This window comes from Salmo salar, chromosome ssa06 (assembly GCF_905237065.1).
Source record: "Salmo salar chromosome ssa06, Ssal_v3.1, whole genome shotgun sequence".
NCBI classification, from domain to species: domain Eukaryota; kingdom Metazoa; phylum Chordata; class Actinopteri; order Salmoniformes; family Salmonidae; genus Salmo; species Salmo salar.
Window position 1 is genome coordinate 6,398,422 of NC_059447.1, and position 27,886 is coordinate 6,426,307.

The window sequence follows — 27,886 nt, forward strand, 5'->3', positions numbered from 1 at the left end:
CATAATTACCATAGGTCTATGGAAGGGGGTGAGGAGCATGAGCCACATAGGTTTTGTATTGAAGTCAATGTACCCAGAGGAGGACAGAAGCTAGCTATCCTCTGGCTACACCATGGTGCTACCCGACAGAGTGCTGTTGAGTCTACTATAGACCTTCATAGCTAAACAATGTGTTTTAATCAATTATTTGATGACGTGAATATATTTAGCCAAGAAAGGATCACTTTTTTTAATGTTGAATTATTTGTGTGTGTGTGTGTGTCCGTGTGTGTGTGTCCATGTGTGTGTGTGTCCGTGTGTGTGTGTGTGTCCGTGTGTGTGTCCGTGTGTGTGTTCCAGGAGTCCTGTGGTTGTCGGTGGTATCAGAGGTACTATACATCATGTTGTTGGTGGTTGGGTTCAGTCTCATGTGTCTGGAGCTGTTCCATTCCAGCAACGTCATCGATGGACTTAAACTCAACGCCTTCGCTGCTGTTTTCACCGTGCTCTCAGGTAACACGGACACACACACACACATGGACACACGCACGCACACACACACACACACACACACACACACACACACACACACACACACACACACACACACACACACACACACACACACACACACACACTACAAACACATACATGTGATACACACTAAATATATAGTACTTCTGATTACCAACAATGTGTAACGGCCGTCGTTAAAGGTGGACCAAGACGCAGTGGGAATATGAATGCTCATCTTTTTTAATTACAATAAAAGTGAACACTACAAACGAAACACGAAAAGAAACGACAGCCAAACAGTCCTGTCAGGAATAACACTAAACAGAAAACAATCACCCACAAACCCCAAAGGAAAAACAGGCTGCCTATGTATGACTCTCAATCAGCAACAACGATCTACAGCTGTTCCTGATTGAGAGCCACACACGGCCAACCAAAGAAACAAATCAACATAGAAAAATAAACATAGAACGCCCACCCATGTAACACCCTGGCCTAACCAAAATAGAGAACTAAAAACCCCTCTCTATGGCCAGGGCGTTACACAATGACGAGACGGCCTACAGGGAGGAGGTGAGGGCTCTGGGAGTGTGATGCCAGGAAAATAACCTCTCACTCAACGTCAACAAAACAAAGAAGATGATCGTGGACTTCAGGAAACAGCAGAGGGAGCACCTCCCCCCCTCCCCCTATCCACATTGACAGAACCACAGTGGAGAAGGTGGAAACCTTCAAGTTCCTCGGCGAACACATCACTGGCAACCTGAAATGGTCCACCCACACAGACAGTGTGGTGAAGAAGGCGCAACAGCACCTCTTCAACCTCAGGAGGCTGAAGAAATTTGTCTTGGCCCATAAAACCCTCACAAACTTCTACAGATGCACAATTGAGCATCCTATCGGGCTGTATCACCGCCTGGTACGGCAACTGCACCGCCCGCAACCGTAGGGATCTTCAGAGGGTGGTGTGGTCTGCCCAACACATCACCGTGGGCAAACTACCTGCCATCCGTGACACCTACAGCCGATGTCACAGGAATGCCAAAAGTATCATTAAGGACAACAACCACCTGAGCCACTGCCTGTTCACCTCAGTACAGGTGCATCAAAGCGGGGACCGAAAGATTGAGAAACTGCTTCTATCTCAAGGCCATCAGACTGTTAAACAGCCATCACTAACATAGAGAGGCTGCTGCCTATATACATAGACTTGAAGTCACTGGCCACTTTAATAATATTTACATATTTTACATTACTCATCTCATATGTATATACTGTATTCTATTCTACTGTATCTTAGTCTATGCCGCTCTAACATTGCTCGTAAATATATGTAAATATTCTTAATTCCATTCCTTTACTTAGATGTGTATTGGGTATACGTTGTGAAATTGTTAGATATTACTGCACTGTCGGAGCTAGAAACACAAGCATTTCGCAACACCCGCAAATCAATAACATTTGATATGAAGTATTTCTTGTATTTCTCGTGTTTTTCTGTCTATATTATTGACTTGAAATGATTGAATTCAATACTGCATTGTTGGGAAAGTGCAGGTAAGCATTTCACTGTTTCCACCTGGTGTATCCTGTGAACTTGACAAATAAATTCTAAAACTTGAAACAAACACTAGAGATCCAGGAAGACTCTCCTAAAGTAGTTCCTCCATCAGGATCTTTTGGACACATACATTGGGAGTGCTATCTATCTATCTATCTATCTATCTATCTACTCTCTCTCTCTCTTTCTGTGTTTCTGTCTCTGTCTCTCTCTCTCTCTTTCTGTGTTTCTGTCTGTCTCTCTCCTGTATCTCTCTTTCTGTGTCTCCCTCTCTTTCTGTATATAAATTCAATTCAAGGGGCTTTATTGGCATGTGAAACATATGTTAACATTGCCAAAGCAAGTGAAGTAGATAATATACACAAGTGAAATAAACAATAAAATGAACAGTAAACATTACACTCACAGAAGTTCCCAAAAAATAAAGACATTACAAATGTCATTATGTATATATATATATACAGTGTTGTAACGATGTACAAATGGTTAAAGAACAAAAGGGAAAATAAATAAGCATAAATATTGTAACGGCTGTCGAAAGGAGTAGACCAAGGCGGAGCATGTTGAGTGCTCATCATAATAATTTTAATAGAACACTTTAAACAAAACAAGAAAACGAACGACAGCCAAACAGTTCTGTCAGGAACATCAACTAAACAGAAAGTAACCACCCACAAAACCCAAAGGAAAACAGGCTACCTAAGTATGGCTCCCAATCAGAGACAGCTGTCCCTGATTGAGAACCATACCCGGCCAAAACAAAGAAATACAAAACATAGAAAAAGGACATAGAATGCCCACCCTAGTCACACCCTGGCCTAACCAAAATAGAGAACAAAACCCTCTCTATGGCCAGGGCATGACAGTACCCCCCCAAAAGGTGCGGACTCCGGCCGCAAAACCTGACTCTAAAGGGGAGGGTCCGGGTGGGCCTTCCTTACGGCGGCGGCTCTGGTGTGGGACGTGGACCCCGCTCCACCTTCGGCTTGGCCCACTTAGGTGGCGCCTCTGGAGTGGGGACCCTCGCTGCAGGCCCCGGACAGGCGGGTGACTCTGGCAGCTCAGGACAGGCGGGAGACTCTGGCACTGGGAGCAGGCACCGGACTCACCAGACTGGGGAGACATGCAAGGGGGCCTGGCTCTGGGAGCAGGCACCGGACTCACCAGACTGGGGAGACATGCAGGAGGCCTGGCTCTGGAAGCAGGCACAGGATTCACCAGGCTGGAGAGACATGCAGGAGGCCTGGCTCTGGGCGCAGGCACAGGACTCACCAGGCTGGGGAGACTTGCAGGAGGCCTGGCTCTGGGCAAAGGCACCGGATAGACCGGGTCCTGGAGACGCACTGGAGGTCTGGAGCGCACGGCCTGCACAACCCGTCCTGGCTGAGTTGTCACTGTAGCCCGGCACGGGCGAAGCGCTGGCACAGGGCGAACTGGGCTGTGCTGGAGAGTGAGGGCTGCTGTGCATAGAACAGGCACAGGGTAGGCTGGACCTAGGAGATGTACTGGACTGTGTGTGCGAATGGGCGAGACCGTGTGCACTTCCGCATAGCGCGGTGCTCTCCACGTCAACCGCTCCCCACGGTAAGCACGGGGAGTTGGCTCAGGTCTATTGCCTGACTTACCCCAACTCCCTGTGTGCCCCCCCAAAATATTTTTGGGGGCTGCCTCTCAGGCTCCTGTAGCTGCCTTAACTTGTCCTCCCAGAATCGACGTTCCGACTTCCATGTCCATCCTTCTCCCCGGTACTCCAATCCACGCTGCTTGGTCTTCTTTTGGTGGGTGGTTCTGTAACGGCTGTCGAAAGGAGTAGACCAAGGAGGAGCGTGTTGAGTGCTCATCATAATAATTTTAATAGAACACTTTAAACAAAACAAGAAAACGAACAACAGCCAAACAGTTCTGTCAGGAACATCAACTAAACAGAAAGTAACCACCCACAAAACCCAAAGGAAAACAGGCTGCCTAAGTATGGCTCCCAATCAGAGACAACGATATACAGCTGTCCCTGATGAGAACCATACCCGGCCAAAACAAAGAAATACAAAACATAGAGAAAAGGACATAGAATGCCCACCCTAGTCACACCCTGGCCTAACCAAAATAGAGAACAAAACCCTCTCTATGGCCAGGGCGTGACAAATATGGGTTGTATTTACAATGGTGTTTGTTCTTCACTGGTTGACCTTTTCTTGTGGCAACAGGTCATACATCTTGCTGCTGTGATGACACACTGTGGTATTTCACCCAGTAGATATGGGAGTTTATCAAAATTGGGTTTGTTTTGGAATTCTTTGTGGATCTGTGTAATCTGAGGGAAATATGTGTCTCTGATATGGTCATACATTGGGCAGGAGGTTAGGAAGTGCAGCTCAGTTTCCACCTCATTTTGTGGGCAGTATGCACATAGCCTGTCCTCTCTTGAGAGCCAGGTCTGCCTACGGCGGCCTTTCTCAGTAGCAAGGCTATGCTCACTGAGTCTGTACATAGTCAAAGCTTTCCTTAAGTTTGGGTCAGTCACAGTGGTCAGGTATTCTGCCACTGTGTACTCTCTGTTTAGGGCCAAATAGCATTCTAGTTTGCTCTGTTTTTTTGTTAATTCTTTCCAATTTGTCAAGTAATTATTATTTTTGTTTTCTCATGATTTGGTTGGGTGTAATTGTGTTGCTGTGCTGGGGCTCTGTGGGGTCTGTTTGTGTTTGTGTTTGTGAACTGAGCCCCAGGACCAGCTTGACTCTTCTCCAGGTTCATCTCTCTGTAGGTGATGGCTTTGTTATGGACGGTTTGGGAATCGCTTCCTTTTAGGTGGTTGTAGAATTTAACGGCTCTTTTCTGGATTTTGATAATTAGCGGGTATCGGCCTAATTCTGCTCTGCATGCATTATTTGGTATTCTGCGTTGTTCATGGGGGATATTTTTGCAGAATTCTGCATGCAGGGTCTCAATTTGGTGTTTTGTCCCATTTTGCGAATTCTTGGTTGGTGAGCAGACCCAGACCTCACAACCATAAAGGGCAATGGGTTCTATAACTGGTTCAAGTAGTTTTAGCCAGATCCTAATGGTTTGTCGAATTTTATGTTCCTTTTGATGGTATAGAATGCCCTTCTTGCCTTGTCTCTCAAATCGTTCACAGCTTTGTGGAAGTTACCTGTGGCGCTGATGTTTAGGCCGAGTTATGTATAGTTTTCTGTGTGCTCTAGGGCAACGGTGTCTAGATGGAATTTGTATTTGTGTTCCTGGCGACTGGACCTTTTTTGGAACACCATTATTTTGGTCGTACTGAGATTTACTGTCAGGGCCCAGGTCTGCTGTACAGAAGATCTGCTTCTTGGTTGGGAAAAGAAGCACCATCAGCAAACAGTAGACACATGACTCCCTGTCTCACCCCACGGCCCTGTGGGAAGAAATGTGTGTTTTTTGCCAATTTTAACCGCATACTTGTTGTTTGTGTACATGGATTTTGTAATGTTGTATGTTTTTCCCCAACACCCCTTTCCATCAATTTGTACAGCAGACCCTCATGCAAAATTGAGTCGAAGTCTTTTTTGAAATCAACAAAGCATAAGAAGACTTTGCCTTTGTTTTGGTTTGTTTGTTTGTCAATTAGGGTGAATACGTGGTCTGTCGTATGATAATTTGGTAAAGCCAATTTGACATTTTCTCAGTACATTGTTTTCAGTAAGAAAATGTGTGAGTCCGCTGTTAATGATAATGCGGAGGATTTTTACAATGTTGCTGTCGACAAATATCCCACAGTAGTTTTTGGGGTCAAATTTGTCTCCACTTTTGTGGATTGGGGTGATCAGACCTTGGTTCCAAATATTGGGGAAGATGCCAGAGCTAAGGATGATGTTGAAGAGTTTTAGTTTAGCCAATTGGAATTTGTTGTCTGTATAGTTGATCATTTCATTGAAGATACCATCAACACCACAGGCCTTTTTGGGTTGGAGGGTTTGTATTTTGTCCTGTAGTTCATTCAATATAATTGGAGAATTCAGTGTGTTCTGGTCGTCTTTAATAGTTGATTCTAAGATTTGTATTTGATCATGTATATGTTTTTGCTGTTTGTTCTTTGTTATAGAACTAAAAAGATTGGAGAAGTGGTTTACCCATATATATATACATCTCCATTTTGGATAGATAATTCTTTGTGTTGTTGTTTGTTTAGTGTTTTCCAATTTTCCCAGAAGTGGTTCGAGTCTACGGATTCTTCATTTACATTGAGCTGATTTCTGACGTGCTGTTCCTTCTTTTTCCGTAGTGTATTTCTGTATTGTTTTAGTGATACACCATAGTGAATGTCTAGACTCAGGTTTTCTGGGTCTCTATGTTTTTGGTTGGACAGGATTCTCAATTTCTTTCTTAGGTTTTTGCATTCTTCATCAAACCATGTATCATTGTTGTTCATTTTCTTCGGTTTTCTATTTGAACATTTTAGATTTGTTAGGGAAGTTGAGAGGTCAAATATACTGTTAAGATTTTCTACTGGCAAGTTTACACCTTCACTATTACAGTGGAACGTTTTGTCCAAGAAGTTGTCTAAAAGGGATTGAATTTGTTGTTCCCTAATTGTTTTTTGTTAGGTTTCTACACTACTTTCCTTCCATCTATAGCATTTCTTAATATTACTCAGTTCCTTTGGCTTTGATGCCTCCTGATTAAGTATTGCTCTGTTCAAATAGACTGTGATTTTGCTGTGATCTGATTGGGGTGTCAGTGGGCTGACTGTGAACGCTCTAAGAGACTCTGGGTTGAGGTCAGTGATAAAGTAGTCTACAGTACTACTGCCAAGAGATGAGCTATAGGTGTACCTACCATAGGAGTCCCCTTGAAGCCTACTGGACCATTGACTATGTACCTACCCAGCGTGCGACAGAGCTGCAGGAGTTGTGACCCGTTTTTGTTGGTTATGTTGTTATAGTTGTGCTTTGGGGGGCATATGGGGGAGGGAATGCTGTCACCTCCAGGCAGGTGTTTGTCCCCCTGTGTGCTGAGGGTGTCAGGTTCTTGTCCGGTTCTGGCATTTAGGTCACTACAGACTAGTACATGTCCCTGGGCCTGGAAATTGATTTCCCCCTCCAGGATGGAGAAGCTGTCTTCCTTAAAGTATGGGGATTCTAGTGGGGATATATAGGTAGCACACAGGAGGACATTTTTCTCTGTTAAGATCATTTCCTTTTGAATTTCTAGCCAAATGTAAAATATTCCTGTTTTGATTAATTTAATAGAGTAAGTTAGTGAGATAGGTCTGCTCTATACCAAATTGGCATACCCCCTGAGTCACTTCCCTGTTTCACATCTGGTAGTTTGGTGGATGGGACTCCCAACTCTCTGTAACCTAGAGGGCAACCAGTGGGTCTGTCTCCTCTATACCAGGTTTCTTGTAGGATGACAATGTCTGTATTTCTAATTTCTTTGATGAAGTCCAGGTTCCTTCTCTTTAGGACAAAGGCAGATGACCTCAGGCCTTGGATATTCCAGGATGAGATAGTGAAGGCTTTGTGTTCCATGAAGTGTCCAATGTTGTTGGTCGTGTGGTTTGGCCTCAGGTCAGTAAGTGCGAGCGGAGCCTGCTGTGCATCTGGTACATTCCATTGGCTTGGGCTAGTGTAAGAGTGGGGGTTGGGCCTGTTTGCCTGCTCACAGCCTGGGTGTATGTGTGACTTCCATGTTGAGGCCCTCTTTACGGGAGTGGGGGGCATGGGGTGGGCAGGAGGGGCATAGGTCTGATCTGAGGGGGCCTAAATGGGGTGTGGGCATGGTTGACTTGGGGGGGGTGATGATTGGTTGGGGTGGGGGTGTGTATATGGCTGGTGGTGTTGTGGTCTGGATGTAGGTCCTCTCGGCGTTGGTCCTCTATGTGTAGGTCCGGGGGGGGTCCTGCAGGTCTGGGAGACTGTCTCGCTGGTCTGGGCGGGGTGTCTATTGATCTGTTGCTCCTGTGTGAAGTGTTGGGGCTGTGTTTGAGAGCAATGTCCTTTAGGGTCCGGGCGAAGGTGGGCACTGCTGCCTTATATAGGTGGACCTGGTCATAAAGGCTGTTCAAGTCCAGGGTGGAGTGGTGGGCCAGGTAAACATTTAGTTTTGAGGCACAGTCACAGGAAATATTTGCATTTACCTGCTGTGTGGTAGCGTGGTGGAAGTCTTTTCGTGGTTTCAGGGTGGAGATAACCACTTGTGCGTTGAGGAAAGTAGAAGAAACTTTTTCTATCACTCCCTTTAGTGCTGTGGCCACCCTTTCCTGCTGTGTTCTCAGGTTGTTTGTGTCTGTGTATTATTATGTGGCTAGGTGAACCTAGTTGGTCACCAGAGTTTGGACACTTGTATATATTTCCTGTTTGAGTCCATATGGAATACAATCTGTGTCTTGTGTATGTCCTCAGTGGGTGTGGGGGGGGTTGTCAGGAGGGATGTCAGGGTGGCTGACGGGGGGGTGCTCAGAGGGGGTGAGATCCCCTGGGCTTGGGGTTCTTAATTTGTCTGTTCAGCTGTGGTGTCGATGCTATGGTCTGGTGTGGGCTGTTCTGCTGTGGTGTCGACGCTATGGTCAGGGTCTGGTGTGGACTGTTCTGCTGTGGTGTCGACGTTATGGTCTGGGTCTGGGGGGGACTGTTCTGCTGTGGTGTCGACGTTATGGTCTGGGTCTGGGGGGACTGTTCTGCTGTGGTGTCGACGTTATGGTCTGGGTCTGGGGGGACTGTTCTGCTGTGGTGTCGACGTTATGGTCTGGGGTAGACTGTTCTGCTGTGGTGTCGACGTTATGGTCTGGGGGGACTGTTCTGCTGTGGTGTCGACGTTATGGTCTGGGTCTGGGGGGACTGTTCTGCTGTGGTGTCGACGTTATGGTCTGGGTCTGGGGGGACTGTTCTGCTGTGGTGTCGAAGTTATGGTCTGGGGTGGACTGTTCTGCTGGGGTGTCGACGTTATGGTCTGGGTCTGGGGGGGACTGTTCTGCTGTGGTGTCGACGTTATGGTCTGGGTCTGGGGGGGACTGTTCTGCTGTGGTGTCGACGTTATGGTCTGGGTCTGGGGGGACTGTTCTGCTGTGGTGTCGACGTTATGGTCTGGGGTGGACTGTTCTGCTGTGGTGTCGACGTTATGGTCTGGGTGGGGGACTGTTCTGCTGTGGTGTCGACGTTATGGTCTGGGTCTGGGGGGACTGTTCTGCTGTGGTGTCGACGTTATGGTCTGGGTCTGGTGTGGACTGTTCTGCTGTGGTGTCGACGTTATGGTCTGGGTCTGGGGGGGACTGTTCTGCTGTGGTGTCGACGTTATGGTCTGGGTCTGGTGTGGACTGTTCTGCTGTGGTGTCGACGTTATGGTCAGGGTCTGGTGTGGACTGTTCTGCTGTGGTGTCAACACTATGGTCAGGGTCTGGTGTGGACTGTTCTGCTGTGGTGTTAACACTATGGTCAGGGTCTGGTGTGGGCTGTTCTGCTGTGGTGTCGACGCTATGGTCAGGGTCTGGTGTGGACTGTTCTGCTGTGGTGCCGACGCTATGGTCAGGGTCTGGTGTGGACTGTTCTGCTGTGGTGTCAACACTATGGTCAGGGTCTGGTGTGGGCTGTTCTGCTGTGGTGTCAACACTATGATCAGGGTCTGGTGTGGACTGTTCTGCTGTGGTGCCGACGTTATGGTCAGGGTCTGGTGTGGACTGTTCTGCTGTGGTGTCAACACTATGGTCAGGGTCTGGTGTGGACTGTTCTGCTGTGGTGTTAACACTATGGTCAGGGTCTGGTGTGGACTGTTCTGCTGTGATGTCGAGACTTTTGTCGGGAGCTGAGGTGGGCTGTTCTGCTGGCTTCTCTGTGGGGGTGGCCACCTCTCTAGTAGGTGGTTCTCTGTCACACGCCACCCCCCTCACCCTCTCCTCCAGTAGTCTGAGCCTCTCCACCATCCCCCTCACCCTCTCCTACAGCAGTCTGATCCTCTCCTCCATCCCCCTCACCCTCTCCTCCAGCAGTCTGATCCTCTCCCTCCATCCCCCTCACCCTCTCCTCCAGCAGTCTGATCCTCTCCTCCATCCCCCTCACCCTCTCCTCCAGCAGTCTGATCCTCTCCCTCCATCCCCCTCACCCTCTCCTCCAGCAGTCTGATCCTCTCCTCCATCCCCCTCAACCTCTCTCCAGCAGTCTGATCCTCTCCCTCCATCCCCCTCACCCTCTCCTCCAGCAGTCTGATCCTCTCCTCCATCCCCCTCACCCTCTCCTCCAGCACTCTGATCCTCTCCTCCATCCCCCTCACCCACTCCTCCAGCAGTCTGATCCTCTCCTCCATCCCCCTCACCCTCTCCTCCAGCAGTCTGAGCCTCTCCACCATCCCCCTCACCCTCTACTCCAGCAGTCTGATCCTCTCCCTCCATCCCCCTCACCCTCTCCTCCAGCAGTCTGATCCTCTCCTCCATCCCCATCACCCTCTCCTCCAGTAGTCTGATCCACTCCTCCATCCCCCTCACCCTCTCCTCCAGCAGTCTGATCCTCTCCTCCAGCAGTCTGATCCTCTCTACCATCCCCCTCCCCCTTTCCTCCAGCAGTCTGATCCTCTCCTCCATCCCCCTCACCCTCTCCTCCAGCAGTCTGATCCTCTCTACCATCCCCCTCAACCTGTCCTCCAGCAGTCTGATCCTCTCCACCATCCCCCTCACCCTCTCCTCCAGCAGTCTGATCCTCTCCACCATCCCCCTCACCCTCTCCTCCAGCAGTCTGATCCTCTCCACCATCCCCCTCACCCTCTCCTCCAGCAGTCTGATTCTCTCCTCCATCCCCCTCACCCTCTCCTCCAGCGGTCTGATCCTCTCTACCATCCCCCTCACCCTCTCCTCCAGCAGTCTGATCCTCTCCACCGTCCCCCTCACCCTCTCCTCCAGCAGTCTGATCCTCTCCCTCCATCCCCCTCACCCTCTCCTCCAGCAGTCTGAACCTCTCTATCATCCCCCTCACCCTCTCCTCCAGCAGTCTGATCCTCTCCTCCATCCCCCTCACCCTCTCCTTTAGCAGTCTGATCCTCTCCACCATCCCCCTCAACCTCTCCTCCAGCAGTCTGATCCTCTCCCTCCATCCCCCTCACCCTCTCCTCCAGCAGTCTGATCCTCTCCACCATCCCCCTCACCCTCTCCTCCAGCAGTCTGATCCTCTCCCTCCATCCCCCTCACCCTCTCCTCCAGCAGTCCGATCCTCTCCTCCATCCCCCTCACCCTCTCCTCCAGCAGTCTGATCCTCTCCTCCATCCACCTCACCCTCTCCTCCAGCAGTCTGATCCTCTCCTCCAGCAGTCTGAACCTCTCCTCCATCCCCCTCACCCTCTCCTCCAGCAGTCCGATCCTCTCCTCCATCCCCCCTCACCCTCTCCTCCAGCAGTCTGATCCTCTCCCTCCATCCCCCTCACCCTCTCCTCCAGTAGTCTGATCCTCTCCTCCATCCCCTCACCCTCTCCTCCAGCACTCTGATCCTCTCCTCCATCCCCCTCACCCGCTCCTCCAGCAGTCTGATCCTCTCCTCCATCCCCCTCACCCTCTCCTCCAGCAGTCTGAGCCTCTCCACCATCCCCCTCACCCTCTCCTCCAGCAGTCTGATCCTCTCCCTCCATCCCCCTCACCCTCTCCTCCAGCAGTCTGATCCTCTCCTCCATCCCCATCACCCTCTCCTCCAGTAGTCTGATCCACTCCTCCATCCCCCTCACCCTCTCCTCCAGCAGTCTGATCCTCTCCTCCATCCCCCTCACCCTCTCCTCCAGCAGTCTGACCCTCTCCCTCCATCCCCCTCAACCTCTCCTCCAGCAGTCTGATCCTCTCCCTCCATCCCCCTCACCCTCTCCTCCAGTAGTCTGATCCTCTCCTCCATCCCCCTCACCCTCTCCTCCAGCACTCTGATCCTCTCCTCCATCCCCCTCACCCTCTCCTCTAGCAGTCTGATCCTCTCCTCCATCCCCCTCACCCTCTCCTCCAGTAGTCTGAGCTTCTCCACCATCCCCCCTCACCCTCTCCTCCAGCAGTATGATCCTCTCCCTCCATCCCCCTCACCCTCTCCTCCAGTAGTCTGATCCTCTCCTCCATCCCCCTCACCCTCTCCTCCAGCAGTCTGATCCTCTCCTCCATCCCCCTCACCCTCTCCTCCAGTAGTCTGATCCTCTCCTCCATCCCCCTCACCCTCTCCTCCAGCAGTCTGAGCCTCTCCCTCCATCCCCCTCACCCTCTCCTCCAGCAGTCTGATCCTCTCCTCCATCCCCCTCACCCTCTCCTCCAGTAGTCTGACCCTCTCCCTCCATCCCCCTCACCCTCTCCTCCAGCAGTCTGATCCTCTCCCTCCATCCCCCTCACCCTCTCCTCCAGCAGTCTGATCCTCTCCTCCATCCCCATCACCCTCTCCTCCAGTAGTCTGATCCACTCCTCCATCCCCCTCACCCTCTCCTCCAGCAGTCTGATCCTCTCCTCCATCCCCCTCACCCTCTCCTCCAGCAGTCTGACCCTCTCCCTCCATCCCCTCAACCTCTCCTCCAGCAGTCTGATCCTCTCCCTCCATCCCCCTCACCCTCTCCTCCAGTAGTCTGATCCTCTCCTCCATCCCCCTCACCCTCTCCTCCAGCACTCTGATCCTCTCCTCCATCCCCCTCACCCTCTCCTCTAGCAGTCTGATCCTCTCCCTCCATCCCCCTCACCCTCTCCTCCAGTAGTCTGAGCTTCTCCACCATCCCCCTCACCCTCTCCTCCAGCAGTATGATCCTCTCCCTCCATCCCCCTCACCCTCTCCTCCAGTAGTCTGATCCTCTCCTCCATCCCCCTCACCCTCTCCTCCAGCAGTCTGATCCTCTCCTCCATCGCCCTCACCCTCTCCTCCAGCAGTCTGATCCTCTCCCTCCATCCCCCTCACCCTCTCCTCCAGCAGTCTGAACCTCTCTATCATCCCCTCACCCTCTCCTCCAGCAGTCTGATCCTCTCCTCCATCCCCCTCACCCTCTCCTTTAGCAGTCTGATCCTCTCCACCATCCCCCTCAACCTCTCCTCCAGCAGTCTGATCCTCTCCCTCCATCCCCCTCACCCTCTCCTCCAGCAGTCTGATCCTCTCCACCATCCCCCTCACCCTCTCCTCCAGCAGTCTGATCCTCTCCCTCCATCCCCCTCACCCTCTCCTCCAGCAGTCCGATCCTCTCCTCCATCCCCCTCACCCTCTCCTCCAGCAGTCTGATCCTCTCCTCCATCCACCTCACCCTCTCCTCCAGCAGTCTGATCCTCTCCTCCAGCAGTCTGAACCTCTCCTCCATCCCCCTCACCCTCTCCTCCAGCAGTCTGAGCCTCTCCACCATCCCCCTCACCCTCACCCTCTCCTCCAGCAGTCTGATCCTCTCCCTCCATCCCCCTCACCCTCTCCTCCAGTAGTCTGATCCTCTCCTCCATCCCCCTCACCCTCTCCTCCAGCACTCTGATCCTCTCCTCCATCCCCCTCACCCACTCCTCCAGCAGTCTGATCCTCTCCTCCATCCCCCTCACCCTCTCCTCCAGCAGTCTGAGCCTCTCCACCATCCCCCTCACCCTCTCCTCCAGCAGTCTGATCCTCTCCCTCCATCCCCCTCACCCTCTCCTCCAGCAGTCTGATCCTCTCCTCCATCCCCATCACCCTCTCCTCCAGTAGTCTGATCCACTCCTCCATCCCCCTCACCCTCTCCTCCAGCAGTCTGATCCTCTCCTCCATCCCCCTCACCCTCTCCTCCAGCAGTCTGACCCTCTCCCTCCATCCCCCTCAACCTCTCCTCCAGCAGTCTGATCCTCTCCCTCCATCCCCCTCACCCTCTCCTCCAGTAGTCTGATCCTCTCCTCCATCCCCCTCACCCTCTCCTCCAGCACTCTGATCCTCTCCTCCATCCCCCTCACCCTCTCCTCTAGCAGTCTGATCCTCTCCTCCATCCCCCTCACCCTCTCCTCCAGTAGTCTGAGCTTCTCCCTCCATCCCCTCACCCTCTCCTCCAGCAGTCTGATCCTCTCTCTCCATCCCCCCTCACCCTCTCCTCCAGTAGTCTGACCCTCTCCCCTCCATCCCCCTCACCCTCTCCTCCAGCAGTCTGATCCTCTCCCTCCATCCCCCTCACCCTCTCCTCCAGCAGTCTGATCCTCTCCTCCATCCCCATCACCCTCTCCTCCAGTAGTCTGATCCACTCCTCCATCCCCTCACCCTCTCCTCCAGCAGTCTGATCCTCTCCTCCATCCCCCTCACCCTCTCCTCCAGCAGTCTGACCCTCTCCCTCCATCCCCCTCAACCTCTCCTCCAGCAGTCTGATCCTCTCCCTCCATCCCCCTCACCCTCTCCTCCAGTAGTCTGATCCTCTCCTCCATCCCCCTCACCCTCTCCTCCAGCACTCTGATCCTCTCCTCCATCCCCCTCACCCTCTCCTCTAGCAGTCTGATCCTCTCCTCCATCCCCTCACCCTCTCCTCCAGTAGTCTGAGCTTCTCCACCATCCCCCTCACCCTCTCCTCCAGCAGTATGATCCTCTCCCTCCATCCCCCTCACCCTCTCCTCCAGTAGTCTGATCCTCTCCTCCATCCCCCTCACCCTCTCCTCCAGCAGTCTGATCCTCTCCTCCATCCCCTCACCCTCTCCTCCAGTAGTCTGATCCTCTCCTCCATCCCCCTCACCCTCTCCTCCAGCAGTCTGAGCCTCTCCCTCCATCCCCCTCACCCTCTCCTCCAGCAGTCTGATCCTCTCCTCCATCCCCCTCACCCTCTCCTCCAGTAGTCTGACCCTCTCCTCCATCCCCCTCACCCTCTCCTCCAGCAGTCTGATCCTCTCCCTCCATCCCCCTCACCCTCTCCTCCAGCAGTCTGATCCTCTCCTCCATCCCCCTCACCCGCTCCTCCAGCAGTCTGATCCTCTCCTCAATCCCCCTCACCCTCTCCTCCAGTAGTCTGATCCTCTCCTCCATCCCCCTCACCCTCTCCTCCAGTAGTCTGATCCTCTCCCTCCATCCCCCTCACCCTCTCCTCCAGCAGTCTGAGCCTCTCCCTCCATCCCCTCACCCTCTCCTCCAGCAGTCTGATCCTCTCCTCCATCCCCCTCACCCTCTCCTCCAGCAGTCTGATCCTCTCCTCCATCCCCCTCACCCTCTCCTCCAGTAGTCTGATCCTCTCCCTCCACCCCCCTCACCCTCTCCTCCAGCAGTCTGATCCTCTCCTCCATCCCCCTCACCCTCTCCTCCAGCAGTCTGATCCTCTCCACCATCCCCCCTCAACCTCTCCTCCAGCAGTCTGATCCTCTCCTCCATCCCCCTCACCCTCTCCTCCAGTAGTCTGATCCTCTCCTCCATCCCCTCACCCTCTCCTCCAGCACTCTGATCCTCTCCTCCATCCCCCTCACCCTCTCCTCTAGCAGTCTTATCCTCTCCTCCATCCCCCTCACCCTCTCCTCCAGTAGTCTGAGCTTCTCCACCATCCCCCTCACCCTCTCCTCCAGCAGTATGATCCTCTCCCTCCATCCCCCTCACCCTCTCCTCCAGTAGTCTGATCCTCTCCTCCATCCCCCTCACCCTCTCCTCCAGCAGTCTGATCCTCTCCTCCATCCCCCTCACCCTCTCCTCCAGTAGTCTGATCCTCTCCTCCATCCCCCTCACCCTCTCCTCCAGCAGTCTGAGCCTCTCCCTCCATCCCCCTCACCCTCTCCTCCAGCAGTCTGATCCTCTCCTCCATCCCCCTCACCCTCTCCTCCAGTAGTCTGACCCTCTCCCTCCATCCCCCTCACTCTCTCCTCCAGCAGTCGATACCTCTCCCTCCATCCCCCTCACCCTCTCCTCCAGCAGTCTGATCCTCTCCTCCATCCCCCTCACCCGCTCCTCCAGCAGTCTGATCCTCTCCTCAATCCCCCTCACCCTCTCCTCCAGTAGTCTGATCCTCTCCTCCATCCCCCTCACCCTCTCCTCCAGTAGTCTGATCCTCTCCCTCCATCCCCCTCACCCTCTCCTCCAGCAGTCTGAGCCTCTCCCTCCATCCCCCTCACCCTCTCCTCCAGCAGTCTGATCCTCTCCTCCATCCCCCTCACCCTCTCCTCCAGTAGTCTGACCCTCTCCCTCCATCCCCCTCACTCTCTCCTCCAGCAGTCTGATCCTCTCCCTCCATCCCCCTCACCCTCTCCTCCAGCAGTCTGATCCTCTCCTCCATCCCCCTCACCCGCTCCTCCAGCAGTCTGATCCTCTCCTCAATCCCCCTCACCCTCTCCTCCAGTAGTCTGATCCTCTCCTCCATCCCCCTCACCCTCTCCTCCAGTAGTCTGATCCTCTCCCTCCATCCCCCTCACCCTCTCCTCCAGCAGTCTGAGCCTCTCCCTCCATCCCCCTCACCCTCTCCTCCAGCAGTCTGATCCTCTCCTCCATCCCCCTCACCCTATCCTCCAGCAGTCTGATCCTCTCCTCCATCCCCCTCACCCTCTCCTCCAGTAGTCTGATCCTCTCCCTCCACCCCCTCACCCTCTCCTCCAGCAGTCTGATCCTCTCCTCCATCCCCCCTCACCCTCTCCTCCAGCAGTCTGATCCTCTCCACCATCCCCCTCACCCTCTCCTCCAGCAGTCTGATCCTCTCCTCCATCCCCCTCACCCTCTCCTCCAGCAGTCTGATCCTCTCCCTCCATCCCCCTCACCCTCTCCTCCAGCAGTCTGAGCCTCTCCACCATCCCCCTCACCCTCTCCTCCTGCAGTCTGATCCTCTCCCTCCATCCCCCTCACCCTCTCCTCCAGCAGTCTGATCCTCTCCTCCATCCCCCTCACCCGCTCTTCCAGCAGTCTGATCCTCTCCTCAATCCCCCTCACCCTCTCCTCCAGCAGTCTGATCCTCTCCCTCCCTGCATCCCCCTCACCCTCTCCTCCAGCAGTCTGATCCTCTCCTCCATCCCCCTCACCCTCTCCTCCAGCAGTCTGATCCTCTCCCTCCCTGCATCCCCCTCACCCTCTCCTCCAGCAGTCTGATCCTCTCCTCCATCCCCCTCACCCTCTCCTCCAGCAGTCTGATCCTCTCCCTCCATCCGCTCACCCTCTCCACCAGTAGTCTGATCCTCTCCTCCATCCCCCTCACCCTCTCCTCCAGTAGTCTGACCCTCTCCCTCCATCCCCCTCACCCTCTCCTCCAGCAGTCTGATCCTCTCCCTCCATCCCCCTCACCCTCTCCTCCAGCAGTCTGATCCTCTCCTCCATCCCCCTCACCCTCTCCTCCAGCAGTCTGATACTCTCCTCCAGCAGTCTGAACCTCTCCTCCATCCCCCTCACCCTCTCCTCCAGCAGTCTGATCCTCTCCTCCAGCAGTCTGATCCTCTCCTCCATCCCCCTCACCCTCTCCTCCAGCAGTCTGATCCTCTCCCTCCATTCCCCTCAACCTCTCCTCCAGCAGTCTGATCCTCTCCCTCCATCCCCCCTCACCCTGTCCTCCAGCAGTCTGATCCTCTCCCTCCATCCCCCTCACCCTCTCCTCCAGCAGTCTGATCCTCTCCTCCATCCCCCTCACCCTCTCCTCCAGCAGTCTGACCTTCTCCCTCCATCCCCCTCACCCTCTCCTCCAGTAGTCTGATCCTCTCCCTCCATCCCCCTCAACCTCTCCTCCAGTAGTCTGATCCTCTCCTCCATCCCCCTCACCCTCTCCTCCAGCAGTCTGATCCTCTCCTCCAGCAGTCTGATCCTCTCCTCCATCCCCCTCACCCTCTCCTCCAGCAGTCTGATCCTCTCCTCCATCCGCCTCAACCTCTCCTCCAGTAGTCTGACCCTCTCCCTCCATCCCCCTCACCCTCTCCTCCAGCAGTCTGATCCTCTCCCTCCATCCCCCTCACCCTCTCCTCCAGCAGTCTGATCCTCTCCTCCATCCCCCTCACCCGCTCCTCCAGCAGTCTGATCCTATCCTCAATCCCCCTCACCCTCTCCTCCAGCAGTCTGATCCTCTCCTCCATCCCCCTCACCCTCTCCTCCAGCAGTCTGATCCTCTCCTCCATCCCCCTCACCCTCTCCTCCAGTAGTCTGATCCTCTCCTCCATCCCCCTCACCCTCTCCTCCAGCAGTCTGATCCTCTCCACCATCCCCCTCACCCTCTCCTCCAGCAGTCTGATCCTCTCCTCCATCCCCTCACCCTCTCCTCCAGTAGTCTGATCCTCTCCTCCATCCCCCCTCACCCTCTCCTCCAGTAGTCTGATCCTCTCCCTCCATCCCCCTCACCCTCTCCTCCAGCAGTCTGATCCTCTCCTCCATCCCCCTCACCCTCTCCTCCAGTAGTCTGATCCTCTCCCTCCATCCCCCTCACCCTCTCCTCCAGCAGTCTGATCCTCTCCACCATCCCCCTCAACCTCTCCTCCAGCAGTCTGATCCTCTCCTCCAGCAGTCTGATCCTCTCCTCCATCCCCCTCACCCTCTCCTCCAGTAGTCTGATCCTCTCCCTCCACCCCCCTCACCCTCTCCTCCAGCAGTCTGATCCTCTCCTCCATCCCCCTCACCCTCTCCTCCAGCAGTCTGAGCCTATCCACCATCCCCCTCAACCTCTCCTCCAGCAGTCTGATCCTCTCCTCCATCCCCTCACCCTCTCCTCCAGTAGTCTGATCCTCTCCTCCATCCCCCTCACCCTCTCCTCCAGCAGTCTGATCCTCTCACTCCCTCCATCCCCCTCACCCTCTCCTCCAGCAGTCTGATCCTCTCCTCCATCCCCCTCACCCTCTCCTCCAGCAGTCTGATCATCTCCCTCCATCCCCCTCACCCGCTCCTCCAGTAGTCTGACCCTCTCCCTCCATCCCCCTCACCCTCTCCTCCTGCAGTCTGATCCTCTCCCTCCATCCCCCTCACCCTCTCCTCCAGCAGTCTGATCCTCTCCTCCCTCCCCCTCACCCGCTCCTCCAGCAGTCTGATCCTCTCCTCAATCCCCCTCACCCTCTCCTCCAGCAGTCTGACCCTCTCCCTCCATCCCCCTCACCCTCTCCTCCTGCAGTCTGATCCTCTCCCTCCATCCCCCTCACCCTCTCCTCCAGCAGTCTGATCCTCTCCTCCATCCCCCTCACCCTCTCCTCCAGCAGTCTGATCCACTCGTCCATCCCCCTCACCCTCTCCTCCAGCAGTCTGATCCTCTCCCTCCATCCCCCTCACCCTCTCCTCCAGTAGTCTGATCCTCTCCCTCCATCCCCCTCACCCTCTCCTCCAGCAGTCTGACCCTCTCCTCCAGCAGTCTGATCCTCTCCTCCATCCCCCTCACCCTCTCCTCCAGCAGTCTGATCCTCTCCCTCCATCCCCCTCACCCTCTCCTCCAGCAGTCTGATCCTCTCCCTCCATCCCCCTCACCCTCTCCTCCAGCAGTCTGATCCTCTCCCTCCATCCCCCTCACCCTCTCCTCCAGCAGTCTGATCCTCTCCTCCAGCAGTCTGATCCTCTCCTCCATCCCCCTCACCCTCTCCTCCAGCAGTCTGATCCTCTCCTCCAGCAGTCTGATCCTCTCCTCCATCCCCCTCACCCTCTCCTCCAGCAGTCTGATTCTCTCCACCATCCCCCTCACCCTCTCCTCCAGCAGTCTGATCCTCTCCCTCCATCCCCCTCACCCTCTCCGCCAGTAGTCTGATCCTCTCCTCCATCCCCCTCAACCTCTCCTCCAGCACTCTGATCCTCTCCTCCATCCCCCTCACCCTCTCCTCCAGCAGTCTGATTCTCTCCACCATCCCCCTCACCCTCTCCTCTAGCAGTCTGATCCTCTCCCTCCATCCCCCTCACCCTCTCCTCCAGTAGTCTGATCCTCTCCCTCCAGCCCCCTCACACATCTCCTCCAGCAGTCTGATTCTCTCCACCATCCCCCTCACCCTCTCCTCTAGCAGTCTGATCCTCTCCCTCCATCCCCCTCACCCTCTCCTCCAGTAGTCTGATCCTCTCCTCATCCCCCTCACCCTCTCCTCCAGTAGTCTGACCCTCTCCCTCCATCCCCCTCACCCTCTCCTCCTGCAGTCTGATCCTCTCCCTCCATCCCCCTCACCCTCTCCTCCAGCAGTCTGATCCTCTCCTCCATCCCCCTCACCCGCTCCTCCAGCAGTCTGATCCTCTCCTCAATCCCCCTCACCCTCTCCTCCAGTAGTCTGATCCTCTCCTCCATCCCCTCACCCTCTCCTCCAGTAGTCTGACCCTCTCCCTCCATCCCCTCACCCTCTCCTCCAGCAGTCTGATCCTCTCCCTCCATCCCCCTCACCCTCTCCTCCAGCAGTCTGATCCTCTCCTCCATCCCCCTCACCCTCTCCTCCCGCAGTCTGATCCTCTCCCTCCATCCCCTCACCCTCTCCTCCAGTAGTCTGATCCTCTCCCTCCATCCCCCTCACCCTCTCCTCCAGCAGTCTTATCCTCTCCTCCAGCAGTCTGATCCTCTCCTCCATCCCCCCTCACCCCCTCCTCCAGCAGTCTGATCCTCTCCTCCAGCAGTCTGATCCTCTCCTCCATCCCCCTCACCCGCTCCTCCAGCAGTCTGATCCTCTCCCTCCATCCCCCTCAACCTCTCCTCCAGCAGTCCGACCCTCTCCCCTCCAGCCCCCTCACACTCTCCTCCAGCAGTCTGATCCTCTCCCTCCATCCCCCTCACCCTCTCATCCAGCAGTCTGATCCTCTCCTCCATCCCCCTCACCCTCTCCTCCAGTAGTCTGATCCTCTCCCTCCAGCCCCCTCACCCTCTCCTCCAGTAGTCTGATCCTCTCCCTCCATCCCCCTCACCCTCTCCTCCAGCAGTCTGATCCTCTCCCTCCATCCCCCTCACCCTCTCCTCCAGTAGTCTGATCCTCTCCCTCCATCCCCCTCACCCTCTCCTCCAGCAATCTGATCCTCTCCTCCAGCAGTCTGATCCTCTCCTCCCTCCCCCTCACCCTCTCCTCCAGCAGTCTGATCCTCTCCTCCAGCAGTCTGATCCTCTCCTCCATCCCCCTCACCCTCTCCTCCAGCAGTCTGATCCTCTCCCTCCATCCCCCTCAACCTCTCCTCCAGCAGTCTGATCCTCTCCTCCATCCCCCTCACCCTCTCCTCCAGCAGTCTGAGCCTCTCCACCATCCCCCTCACCCTCTCCTCCAGCAGTCTGATTCTCTCCTCCATCCCCCTCACCCTCTCCTCCAGCAGTCTGATCCTCTCCTCCAGCAGTCTGATCCTCTCCTCCATCCCCCTCACCCTCTCCTCCAGCAGTCTGATCATCTCCCTCCATCCCCCTCACCCGCTCCTCCAGTAGTCTGACCCTCTCCCCTCCATCCCCCTCACCCTCTCCTCCTGCAGTCTGATCCTCTCCCTCCATCCCCCTCACCCTCTCCTCCAGCAGTCTGATCCTCTCCTCCATCCCCCTCACCCGCTCCTCCAGCAGTCTGATCCTCTCCTCAATCCCCCTCACCCTCTCCTCCAGCAGTCTGACCCTCTCCCTCCATCCCCCTCACCCTCTCCTCCTGCAGTCTGATCCTCTCCCTCCATCCCCCTCACCCTCTCCTCCAGCAGTCTGATCCTCTCCTCCATCCCCCTCACCCTCTCCTTCAGCAGTCTGATCCACTCGTCCATCCCCCTCACCCTCTCCTCCAGCAGTCTGATCCTCTCCCTCCATCCCCCCTCACCCTCTCCTATAGCAGTCTGATCCTCTCCCTCCATCCCCCTCACCCTCTCCTCCAGCAGTCTGACCCTCTCCTCCAGCAGTCTGATCCTCTCCTCCATCCCCCTCACCCTCTCCTCCAGCAGTCTGATCCTCTCCCTCCATCCCCCCTCAAACTCTCCTCCAGCAGTCTGATCCTCTCCCTCCATCCCCCTCACCCTCTCCTCCAGCAGTCCGATCCTCTCCCTCCATCCCCCTCACCCTCTCCTCCAGCAGTCTGATCCTCTCCTCCAGCAGTCTGATCCTCTCCTCCATCCCCCTCACCCTCTCCTCCAGCAGTCTGATCCTCTCCTCCAGCAGTCGATCCTCTCCTCCATCCCCCTCACCCTCTCCTCCAGCAGTCTGAGCCTCTCCACCATCCCCCTCACCCTCTCCTCCAGCAGTCTGATCCTCTCCCTCCATCCCCCTCACCCTCTCCGCCAGTAGTCTGATCCTCTCCTCCATCCCCCTCAACCTCTCCTCCAGCACTCTGATCCTCTCCCTCCATCCCCTCACCCTCTCCTCCAGCAGTCTGATCCTCTCCTCCAGCAGTCTGATCCTCTCCTCCATCCCCTCACCCTCTCCTCCAGCACTCTGATCCTCTCCTCCATCCCCCTCACCCTCTCCTCCAGCAGTCTGATCCTCTCTCCTCCAGCAGTCTGATCCTCTCCTCCATCCCCCTCACCCTCTCCTCCAGCAGTCTGAGCCTCTCCACCATCCCCCTCACCCTCTCCTCCAGCAGTCTGATCCTCTCCCTCCATCCCCCTCACCCTCTCCTCCAGCAGTCTGATTCTCTCCACCATCCCCCTCACCCTCTCCTCTAGCAGTCTGATCCTCTCCTCCATCCCCCTCACCCTCTCCTCCAGTAGTCTGATCCTCTCCTCCATCCCCCCTCACCCTCTCCTCCAGTAGTCTGACCCTCTCCCTCCATCCCCCTCACCCTCTCCTCCTGCAGTCTGATCCTCTCCCTCCATCCCCCTCACCCTCTCCTCCAGCAGTCTGATCCTCTCCTCCATCCCCCTCACCCGCTCCTCCAGCAGTCTGATCCTCTCCTCAATCCCCCTCACCCTCTCCTCCAGTAGTCTGATCCTCTCCCTCCATCCCCCTCACCCTCTCCTCCAGTAGTCTGACCCTCTCCCCCATCCCCCTCACCCTCTCCTCCAGCAGTCTGATCCTCTCCCTCCATCCCCCTCACCCCTCTCCTCCAGCAGTCTGATCCTCTCCTCCATCCCCCTCACCCTCTCCTCCCGCAGTCTGATCCTCTCCCTCCATCCCCTCACCCTCTCCTCCAGTAGTCTGATCCTCTCCCTCCATCCCCCTCACCCTCTCCTCCAGCAGTCTTATCCTCTCCTCCAGCAGTCTGATCCTCTCCTCCATCCCCCTCACCCTCTCCTCCAGCAGTCTGATCCTCTCCTCCAGCAGTCTGATCCTCTCCTCCATCCCCCTCACCCGCTCCTCCAGCAGTCTGACCCTCTCCCTCCAGCCCCCTCACACATCTCCTCCAGCAGTCTGATTCTCTCCACCATCCCCCTCACCCTCTCCTCTAGCAGTCTGATCCTCTCCCTCCATCCCCCTCACCCTCTCCTCCAGTAGTCTGATCCTCTCCTCATCCCCCTCACCCTCTCCTCCAGTAGTCTGACCCTCTCCCTCCATCCCCCTCACCCTCTCCTCCTGCAGTCTGATCCTCTCCCTCCATCCCCCTCACCCTCTCCTCCAGCAGTCTGATCCTCTCCTCCATCCCCTCACCCGCTCCTCCAGCAGTCTGATCCTCTCCTCAATCCCCCTCACCCTCTCCTCCAGTATTCTGATCCTCTCCTCCATCCCCCTCACCCTCTCCTCCAGTAGTCTGACCCTCTCCCTCCATCCCCTCACCCTCTCCTCCAGCAGTCTGATCCTCTCCCTCCATCCCCCTCACCCTCTCCTCCAGCAGTCTGATCCTCTCCTCCATCCCCCTCACCCTCTCCTCCCGCAGTCTGATCCTCTCCCTCCATCCCCTCACCCTCTCCTCCAGTAGTCTGATCCTCTCCCTCCATCCCCCTCACCCTCTCCTCCAGCAGTCTTATCCTCTCCTCCAGCAGTCTGATCCTCTCCTCCATCCCCCTCACCCCCTCCTCCAGCAGTCTGATCCTCTCCTCCAGCAGTCTGATCCTCTCCTCCATCCCCCTCACCCGCTCCTCCAGCAGTCTGATCCTCTCCCTCCATCCCCCTCAACCTCTCCTCCAGCAGTCTGACCCTCTCCCTCCAGCCCCCTCACACTCTCCTCCAGCAGTCTGATCCTCTCCCTCCATCCCCCTCACCCTCTCATCCAGCAGTCTGATCCTCTCCTCCATCCCCCTCACCCTCTCCTCCAGCAGTCTGATCCTCTCCCTCCAGCCCCCTCACCCTCTCCTCCAGTAGTCTGATCCTCTCCCTCCATCCCCCTCACCCTCTCCTCCAGCAGTCTGATCCTCTCCCTCCATCCCCCTCACCCTCTCCTCCAGTAGTCTGATCCTCTCCCTCCATCCCCCTCACCCTCTCCTCCAGCAATCTGATCCTCTCCTCCAGCAGTCTGATCCTCTCCTCCCTCCCCCTCACCCTCTCCTCCAGCAGTCTGATCCTCTCCTCCAGCAGTCTGATCCTCTCCTCCATCCCCCTCACCCTCTCCTCCAGCAGTCTGATCCTCTCCCTCCATCCCCTCAACCTCTCCTCCAGCAGTCCGATCCTCTCCTCCATCCCCCTCACCCTCTCCTCCAGCAGTCTGAGCCTCTCCACCATCCCCCTCACCCTCTCCTCCAGCAGTCTGATTCTCTCCTCCATCCCCCTCACCCTCTCCTCCAGCAGTCCGATCCTCTCCTCCAGCAGTCTGATCCTCTCCTCCATCCCCCTCACCCTCTCCTCCAGCAGTCTGATCATCTCCCTCCATCCCCCTCACCCGCTCCTCCAGTAGTCTGACCCTCTCCCTCCATCCCCCTCACCCTCTCCTCCTGCAGTCTGATCCTCTCCCTCCATCCCCCTCACCCTCTCCTCCAGCAGTCTGATCCTCTCCTCCATCCCCCTCACCCGCTCCTCCAGCAGTCTGATCCTCTCCTCAATCCCCTCACCCTCTCCTCCAGCAGTCTGACCCTCTCCCTCCATCCCCCTCACCCTCTCCTCCTGCAGTCTGATCCTCTCCCTCCATCCCCCTCACCCTCTCCTCCAGCAGTCTGATCCTCTCCTCCATCCCCCTCACCCTCTCCTTCAGCAGTCTGATCCTCTCCCTCCATCCCCCTCACCCTCTCCTCCAGCAGTCTGATCCTCTCCCTCCATCCCCCTCACCCTCTCCTCCAGCAGTCTGATCCTCTCCTCCAGCAGTCTGATCCTCTCCTCCATCCCCCTCACCCTCTCCTCCAGCAGTCTGATCCTCTCCTCCAGCAGTCTGATCCTCTCCTCCATCCCCCTCACCCTCTCCTCCAGCAGTCTGAGCCTCTCCACCATCCCCCTCACCCTCTCCTCCAGCAGTCTGATCCTCTCCCTCCATCCCCCTCACCCTCTCCGCCAGTAGTCTGATCCTCTCCTCCATCCCCCTCAACCTCTCCTCCAGCACTCTGATCCTCTCCTCCATCCCCCTCACCCTCTCCTCCAGCAGTCTGGTTCTCTCCACCATCCCCCTCACCCTCTCCTCTAGCAGTCTGATCCTCTCCCTCCATCCCCCTCACCCTCTCCTCCAGTAGTCTGATCCTCTCCTCCATCCCCCTCACCCTCTCCTCCAGTAGTCTGACCCTCTCCCTCCATCCCCCTCACCCTCTCCTCCTGCAGTCTGATCCTCTCCCTCCATCCCCCTCACCCTCTCCTCCAGCAGTCTGATCCTCTCCTCCATCCCCCTCACCCGCTCCTCCAGCAGTCTGATCCTCTCCTCAATCCCCCTCACCCTCTCCTCCAGTAGTCTGATCCTCTCCTCCATCCCCCTCACCCTCTCCTCCAGTAGTCTGACCCTCTCCCTCCATCCCCCTCACCCTCTCCTCCAGCAGTCTGATCCTCTCCCTCCATCCCCCTCACCCTCTCCTCCAGCAGTCTGATCCTCTCCTCCATCCCCCTCACCCTCTCCTCCCGCAGTCTGATCCTCTCCCTCCATCCCCTCACCCTCTCCTCCAGTAGTCTGATCCTCTCCCTCCATCCCCCTCACCCTCTCCTCCAGCAGTCTTATCCTCTCCTCCAGCAGTCTGATCCTCTCCTCCATCCCCCTCACCCTCTCCTCCAGCAGTCTGATCCTCTCCTCCAGCAGTCTGATCCTCTCCTCCATCCCCCTCACCCGCTCCTCCAGCAGTCTGATCCTCTCCCTCCATCCCCCTCAACCTCTCCTCCAGCAGTCTGACCCTCTCCCTCCAGCCCCCTCACACTCTCCTCCAGCAGTCTGATTCTCTCCACCATCCCCCTCACCCTCTCCTCTAGCAGTCTGATCCTCTCCCTCCATCCCCCTCACCCTCTCCTCCAGTAGTCTGATCCTCTCCTCCATCCCCCTCACCCTCTCCTCCAGTAGTCTGACCCTCTCCCTCCATCCCCCTCACCCTCTCCTCCTGCAGTCTGATCCTCTCCCTCCATCCCCCTCACCCTCTCCTCCAGCAGTCTGATCCTCTCCTCCATCCCCCTCACCCACTCCTCCAGCAGTCTGATCCTCTCCTCAATCCCCCTCACCCTCTCCTCCAGTAGTCTGATCCTCTCCCTCCATCCCCCTCACCCTCTCCTCCAGCAGTCTGATCCTCTCCCTCCATCCCCCTCACCCTCTCCTCCTGCAGTCTGATCCTCTCCCTCCATCCCCTCACCCTCTCCTCCAGTAGTCTGATCCTCTCCCTCCATCCCCCTCACCCTCTCCTCCTGCAGTCTTATCCTCTCCTCCAGCAGTCTGATCCTCTCCCTCCATCCCCCTCACCCCCTCCTCCAGCAGTCTTATCCTCTCCTCCAGCAGTCTGATCCTCTCCTCCATCCCCCCTCACCCGCTCCTCCAGCAGTCTGATCCTCTCCCTCCATCCCCCTCAACCTCTCCTCCAGCAGTCTGACCCTCTCCCTCCAGCCCCCTCACACTCTCCTCCAGCAGTCTGATCCTCTCCCTCCATCCCCCTCACCCTCTCCTCCAGCAGTCTGATCCTCTCCTCCATCCCCCTCACCCTCTCCTCCAGCAGTCTGATCCTCTCCCTCCATCCCCCTCACCCTCTCCTCCAGTAGTCTGATCCTCTCCCTCCATCCCCCTCACCCTCTCCTCCAGCAGTCTGATCCTCTCCCTCCATCCCCCTCACCCTCTCCTCCAGTAGTCTGATCCTCTCCCTCCATCCCCCTCACCCTCTCCTCCAGCAATCTGATCCTCTCCTCCAGCAGTCTGATCCTCTCCTCCCTCCCCTCACCCTCTCCTCCAGCAGTCTGATCCTCTCCTCCATCCCCCTCACCCTCTCCTCCAGCAGTCTGATCCTCTCCTCCATCCCCCTCACCCTCTCCTCCAGCAGTCTGATCCTCTCCCTCCATCCCCTCACCCTCTCCTCCAGCAGTCTGATCCTCTCCCTCCATCCCCCTCACCCTCTCCTCCAGCAGTCTGATCCTCTCCTCCATCCCCTCACCCTCTCCTCCAGCAGTCTGATCCTCTCCTCCATCCCCCTCACCCTCTCCTCCAGCAGTCTGATCCTCTCCTCCATCCCCCTCACCCTCTCCTCCAGTAGTCTGATCCTCTCCTCCATCCCCCTCACCCTCTCCTCCAGCAGTCTGATCCTCTCCATCCCCCTCACCCTCTCCTCCAGCAGTCTGATCCTCTCCCTCCATCCCCCTCACCCTCTCCTCCAGCAGTCTGATCCTCTCCCTCCATCCCCCTCACCCTCTCCTCCAGCAGTCTGATCCTCTCCCACCATCCCCCTCACCCTCTCCTCCAGCAGTCTGATCCTCTCCTCCATCCCCCTCACCCTCTCCTCCAGTAGTCTGATCCTCTCCTCCATCCCCCTCACCCTCTCCTCCAGCAGTCTGATCCTCTCCCTCCATCCCCCTCACCCTCTCCTCCAGCATTCTGATCCTCTCCTCCATCCCCCTCACCCTCTCCTCCAGCAGTCTGAACCTCTCCCTCCATCCCCCTCACCCTCTCCTCCAGCAGTCTGATCCTCTCCTCCATCCCCTCACCCTCTCCTCCAGTAGTCTGACCCTCTCCTCCATCCCCCTCACCCCTCCTCCAGCAGTCTGATCCTCTCCCTCCATCCCCCTCAACCTCTCCTCCAGTAGTCTAATCCTCTCCTCCATCCCCCTCACCCTCTCCTCCAGCAGTCTGATCCTCTCCTC

At 56.3% G+C, this 27,886-nt stretch overlaps 1 protein-coding gene across 1 annotated transcript in view; it reads left to right on the top strand.

Annotated features, from left to right (window-relative positions):
* The first annotated feature begins 343 nt into the window (after positions 1-343).
* The window catches only part of LOC106596073 (germ cell-specific gene 1-like protein), a 41,668-nt gene continuing 14,125 nt past the window's right edge, over positions 344-27,886 (top strand). Inside the window, exon 1 of the mRNA XM_045719668.1 lies at positions 344-492. Coding sequence (XP_045575624.1) covers positions 381-492 — 112 coding nt within the window. The 5' untranslated portion in view covers positions 344-380. The remainder of the gene's footprint in view (positions 493-27,886) is intronic.